At 41.1% G+C, this 6,594-nt stretch overlaps 1 protein-coding gene across 1 annotated transcript; it reads right to left on the bottom strand.

Annotated features, from left to right (window-relative positions):
- Nucleotides 1–284: 284 nt before the first annotated feature.
- Nucleotides 285–6,367, bottom strand: LOC119649556 (aldo-keto reductase family 1 member B1-like). The gene is made up of 6 exons (XM_038051751.1): nt 6,097–6,367; nt 1,435–1,602; nt 1,190–1,365; nt 966–1,110; nt 668–865; nt 285–594 (listed from the first exon to the last, which is right to left on the bottom strand). Exons 1-6 carry the CDS (start codon nt 6,166–6,168, stop codon nt 400–402), a joined length of 954 nt encoding a protein of 317 aa, XP_037907679.1. The 5' UTR covers nt 6,169–6,367; the 3' UTR covers nt 285–399.
- Nucleotides 6,368–6,594: the final 227 nt, after the last annotated feature.

The following is a 6,594-nucleotide window of genomic DNA, read 5'->3' as shown; positions in this document are numbered from 1 at the left end:
AGAAGTTTTTAACAAAGTATTCGCGAAGTTCTTCCCCAGAGTTAGTATAGTCTGAGAAATGAAGCAGGACACGTCAGGTTATAAAACCAATTCGCAAATAAATGTCAATTAAGTGTTCCCAAGAACGTTCCAGTGAGACGAATCCACAGCAATAAGGTATGCTATTCGTAACAAAGAAGTCAGATTTTTATTCGAGTTCCAGTAGATTGGGTTCATGCGGTATTCAATTCTACCCACTTTGTCGTAGGTCTATTTTCTGGAAGGCTACTCAAACAGGAAGAATGTATGTTGCCAAAAATAAATCAAATTTGTTTATTTATTAGTTTCTTGTTCTTATTTCCTATTCAACGAGATTTCCACTTTCATATTTTCTTTCACTCGATGATCATCAGGACATCTTCAAAATTCAGCTTTAAATGGATAATATTTGTGGCTTTTATCAATCATACTGAAGTAACAGACACGTATGCCAGCATTAAGATCTTCCAGAACCTTCATATCCTCTGGAGTTAATTGAAAGTCAAACACCTGGAAATTTTCTTCGATTCGTGAATTTGTAACGGACTTTGGAATAGGGATGGTGCCTAGATCGAGCTAGAAATTAAAAGAGGTATCATCAGGTTATCACGTTTGAACCGTTATGACTTTTTTCCCGATAAATACTTACACAAAAGCGGATAGCGACTTGGGCTGGAGTTTTATTATATTTCTTAGCAATCGCTTTAGTGCGTTCGTCGTAAAGAAAGGCTGGTTTTTTCGCTTCCGCATTATGTCGACCCAACGGACAATAAGCGATTATGACAATATCTCGTTCCTTGCAAAACTCACGGAGTTTCTTTTGGTTTAGTTCAACATGACACTCGACCTGCGAATAGGCACAGACATGATCATGGGCTTATGAAACTTAAGGCATGCAAGATTAAACTCTCCCGTTTCTTCATCACCAATAGAAACGACTCTCTTACCTGATTCACCACTGGCTTAATTTCACAATTCTTTAAAACTCTCTCAACTTGCTCAGCATTGAAATTCGAAATTCCGATGCTTCGAACCAACCCCTTTTTCACAAGTTGCTCCATAGCTTTCCAGATGTCCACACAGTCGTAATCACTAAAAGTAGGCGAGGGTTTCCATTAATCTACCTGCAACTATGCTTCTGCAAAATAGACAGATAGATCTGAGTACATACTTAGTCGTAACAAATTGTGCTCCTTCTTCTTTAGGGATGAAAGTAGAATCATCAACATAGGCGAATCCAACAGGGAAATGAATCAAGTATAAATCAATGTAATCTAGTCCTAGATTCTCCAAGGACTTTCGGCAACCATACTCAACTCTGGAAGGATCATAGTGAATGCACCAAAGCTAGAAAGGGGTGGACAAATAATTCGGTTCAGATCATCAAAAGTTATTCTTTGAAATAATGAAACTTACTTTAGTTGTAACGAAAATGTCTTCACGCTTAACAACGCCACTAGCAATTTTTTCCTTTATTGCTAACCCCACCTCATGCTCATTTGCGTAAAAGAAGGCTGTATCGATGTATCGGTAGCCAATATCAATGGCATGCTTTACTGCTTCCGCCACCTCATTGGGCTTAGACTGAAAAACAAAAAAAAAGGAATTTGATAAGTCTACTTTCAGTGAATTCTTGAAATATCCTTCAAAGAGAGAGGGGCTTAATATTTAATCAGCAAGGCAAGTTTCCGTTCTAAATCTAGATGCTTTTGTCTTTATAACACATACTCCATATACTATAACCTACATGTATTTACCATATTCCATCCGTCCCCACTAACTCCTTCCAACCTTTTTTATGCACCTCCATGAATACCTGTGCTGCTCTTCAGATCGACCTTACCAAAAATCACTTAGAGCGCACTTTTGATCTTACACTTTTCAACTTGCCTTGACGTTTCTTCTGCTCTTGAAATCGATGGCCAAATCGCTCACCTAAACTCCCACTTGGACGCAAGCCTGCTAATTTCAACTTCGAGAGGGTACTTTCGAAGGTCTGAATTCAATTTGGCGGCTATCAGTTGCGATGTCCGGCGAGGGTTTGTTAAGTACCTTTCTCCCCTGCGCTCTTACTTACTGAAATCCATTAGAAGCTCAGCCTGAAAGCAAGAAGATAGGTCTTCACTCATAGATCCCTGCGGGAAACTAGACGAAGGAGCGGGATGTGCAGCCACCAAAAGAGACGCGGTAGGATCGGTTGGAAAGGTAACAGGCAAGCCATAAAGCAAGTGGTATAGGGATGCTTAGAAACGAGAGCTTGGATAGAAGTATCTTGTGATTTACAGTGTCCAAGACTTTAGCGAAGTCCGTATAAATAACGTACATACTGCCATGAATTTAGACATTTAGCAACAAAGTTGGTAAAGTCGACCAAGTTGGAGACAGTGGGCCTACGCTTAACAAGTCCGTGGGCGGACAAGCAGTCGCTGACATATTTTCCCAGGATTTTTGAGCAGGAGGACAGGAAAGAAATGGGACGGTAATTCTCGTCAAACGTACGATCAACACTTTTGTAAACGCGGATGATGAGAGCCTCTTTCCAAAGCCGGGAAAATGATTCTCTGCGAGGCTTTTGTTCAAAATAAGTAGCAGGGGAAGGGAGATGGATTGACCAGTGTTACACAAAAAGTGGTTTGGAAGACCATCGTAGTCAGCGCCGACATTGACATCAAGTTTACCAATGAGGCATACGGCAAGGAGAGGGGTATGAAGGAGAATAGTAGGCGATGTGGGACAGGCTACATCCATTATCGGAAGGGAATAGGAGCAAGGAGGGGAAACAAAAACTGAGGGAAAGTAGCGGCAGAGTAAGTCACAAGATAATTGGGGGGAGTAAACTGTGAAGCCAGAGAATTTAATGGAAGGGATAGCTGAGCAGGGTAGCGGAGTTACGGATATGGGACCAGAAAGGTTTGAGGTTTCCGCGCTTTAGGGAGTCTTCAGCACTGGTAAAATATTCGTTTCTAGACTATATATGGATATATATGGATATTAAGGATTTAACCGAGGAACGCAGAGTTTTGAAAAAAAATCTAGTCAGTATAGGCTCGAGAAGGCAAAAACTTCTTCCTTGCAGTGTGCTTTAACGACTATTTTGTTGTAAACCAGACAGGGTAAGAGCGTAAGCATTTAGGAAGGGAGGAGATGTAACAGAGAAGAAGATCAGATACAGTTGTATAGAAAGGAAGGGAGGAGACGTATCAGAAAAGAAGATCACATAAAATGGTGTAGAAGGCGTTGATTGCTTGGCCGTGCATTAATGTGGAGAGGAGGGGAACCCAGTTGATTGCCGCCAGGACTGAGTTCAGACCTTCAAAGCTCGTCTTACGAAAATTGAACTTAATAGGCTTGCGCGCGCCGGCAGAGTGGAGTTGGCATATATGAGCATCGAACTCGAGAGCAGGATAATTTGCGCCAGGGGCAACATAAGAGGGAGAATCAGGTCATTGGGAAAGGCAACGCGCAGGAAGGTTTGAGAGGACAAGGTAAAGTGTGCGATCTAAGTAGCTTCTAGAAAGGTTCAACTGGAAGGTAGTACTGGTCCACATGAATGGAAGGGTGGGTGGGGTTATTAGGGAGGGAGAGAAGGCCAGGAGTAATGGGACAGGAGAACATACAAAGACTAAAGTTACCGCAGAAGATGAGGGGAGCAAAACGATTAGGACTTCTGTCGAAGAAATCCTCGTACAGAGAAGGGGGATGAGGCAGGGAAAATATACACACGATATGATAAAGGGGCATACGTTTGGCAGAATGACTCGTATGGTGACAGAATTGTAGGTCGAAGAGGAGGAGGAAAAGATGATTTTGGCACGGAGAGGGGTGTTAACTACTATTAGGGCACCTCTGTCAATTGTCTTGTCAAGCGCAGCGCAGTCTGTCACAACGAAAGAAAGAGTAACTTACAAGAAGCTCGGAATCTAAAATCCTGCCATCCAGCCAGGTTTCAGGAATGTAGATGTCATGATGTTGGAATGCTAAGACAGACAGACAGTTTGAAATCCAACAACTTGTTCCTTAGAGCCCTTCCATTTTGATAAAACAGCGTTAAGTTGCCAAAATCATCTAAGTTCCGCGAGGCAGGCGAGCGGGCCGGACATGTTCACAAAGCTTAGTCTTCTAATAAGGCTTGAAGAAGAACCCCTGTGGCCAAAAGGAAGATTGGACGGTAGTTTCGAAGCCGTGGGGATACGTCATTTTGAAGGAAAGGAGAGCCATCCTACGTCAGCTTCACACATGAGAGACGTGACAAAGTTGAGTTGGCTTTGCATCTGATAAAGACCGGAATTTTATCGAAAGCGGTGGAGTACGCTAGCCTCGACACGAACAATTGTTTCGGCGGCAAGGCGACGTTCAGCTAGGGACCGCTCGGGCGACAAGAGATCGGAAAGGCCTGCGGTTCAGCAGTGGCGGTGATTGTCTAGGTTTTCAAAATTGCAACATAATCTGTCTACCTGCAAACTTAAAGCTCTGAATCTTGACGGAGCCTAAATCTTCAATCAAATGACTTTCGGCCAATTTTTCACAAACTTACAAAACCATTTGCAGGCGTCTAATCTATCGTCCGCAATCTATCTACAATATGGACTAAACCGGAGCAAATAGAACGAATCACGTCCGCAGAAATAGGCAATAGCGTTGACTATTCAAATTCACACCGTATTTCTTATCCAGTACATCTTCTAAAATGCCGAAAGTACAAACGAAAGTGAATGGATTTTTTATGTTTTTGAAATTTTCGTAAAACTAGGCTTCATCGACAAAGCCGGTACTTTGAATTCTGGATAATCATCAATCTCCAATTTGGCTACGAACCCATCCCACAGTTTTCTCGTTGCAACCCCACTGTTCATATAAACTTCATGCCCTCTATAGCACTTTTCTTGGAATGTAGCGCAGAATAATAGAGGAGGAGTGCGGGCGTCTCATCAAGTCCTGGGGGAGCTGAAGCGCCTTCCAGGAAGCCGCGAGCGGTGGTGCGAAGATGTGGTTGACGTGCTATACTCCACCAAGAGAAAAATGTCGACCATATATATATATATCAACATGGTCTTTAGCCGTAACATATTCAAACCCTACATTCGATTTAGAGGAATCAAACACTTTGGACGAAATTGATTCCTCGACTATATCACTAGCAGAGAATGAAATGGAAACTACCAATGACGGTAAAATCGTCAATCGATAACTTTGTTAAGAATGATAGGATCTCCACCAAATTTTCCAGCATGATGCTCTATATTGTGATTCTTTTACACCCGGTGTGAACTTAAGTGGGATTTTCAATTTATATTCAAATTATGGCAAAATGCTTTTGTTAGTCTTATTTTTAACGGATATCAGTGCCGGCATATTTCGAAGTCTCAATGGCATTGAGAGGCACTACCATGATGTTTTTCAGGTTTTTTTGATTTATAGCTTCTGAAGATGAAACCGCTACTCCTCACTTCGAACCTAATACTCCACATTGCGGTGGAAGTTTAATGGAAAGTTATGCACCCTAATTTTGCATACCTTCTTAACTTGGACCTAGAACGATATCATCTACCGTATACATGCTGGTTCACAGTAACAGCTACTGTAAACTATTTTGATTGGGAATATAAATCTTTTTATCTTTTAGTTAAAGTTCTCTTCCCTTTCTAAAGTTCAGACCATTCAATTTACTATGCTATGTCTTTCATCCAACTTCGTATCATCTGATGTGCATATTTGCAGTAAGATAACACCACTCTGTCGACGAGAATTTTTACTGAATTTGATACATTTACAACAATTTGTATTTATTTTGATGAAACACCGCCACTTTGAAGCTTATTTCAAATTCAAAAGTGTCTCACTACAAACAGATTCATTTTAGGCACAATGCGAATACCAACCATTATTATAGATTAGGCAGATGAGAGGATTAGATAGTTTAAATATTAATAACTGAGTTAAGATAGTATAACTTGCATAAGTATGACGTTAACTCTAATCAATTTCAGACCGACACTGAAAAAAATGCTTCCAAGACTGAATCTGTAATTTCAACGATCACAAAGATTACACTAAAGATCTTTATTTAAAAAGACTTACAAGGAATGTCCCGAAACCCAAACCGGGCATTTCAACTCCATTATTGAGTTTCACACTTGGCACTTTCACCATTTTGCAGGCACTCTAAATAACGCGGTTTCTAAGGGAATCACTTCCGAAATAAACTTGCAACCAAGCGAAATGAATTTCTTCTTACGCTAGAATCTTGCTTGAGTACTTTACATAAGTACAGCTGATTGACGATTGGCGGTGAAATTATGTGGCCCCTCAGAGAGCAGAACCGCACGGTACTACCCCCTCAATCTTGCAGTTCTCGATGATTTCTCGGAGTCAACTCAGCGAGCACAAAGCTCTTTTCCTCTATTAGTTACGAAAATGAATTATTGTGGGGAGCAAAGCATCTAAACTTCGATCACAAGTTCTAAGCGTGGAGCGAAAAACTACTCAAATTGAAAAATGGCTCGAAATCTCTGACGATAATGGACAACGATAGAAACAATTATATTTTCTATGGATGCACTTGAACTTAAACTATGA

This window comes from Hermetia illucens, chromosome 2 (genome assembly GCF_905115235.1).
Source record: "Hermetia illucens chromosome 2, iHerIll2.2.curated.20191125, whole genome shotgun sequence".
Taxonomy (NCBI): Eukaryota; Metazoa; Arthropoda; class Insecta; order Diptera; family Stratiomyidae; genus Hermetia; species Hermetia illucens.
Note: the sequence above shows the minus strand (reverse complement) of the source record. Positions and strands in the feature narration are given on the sequence as shown.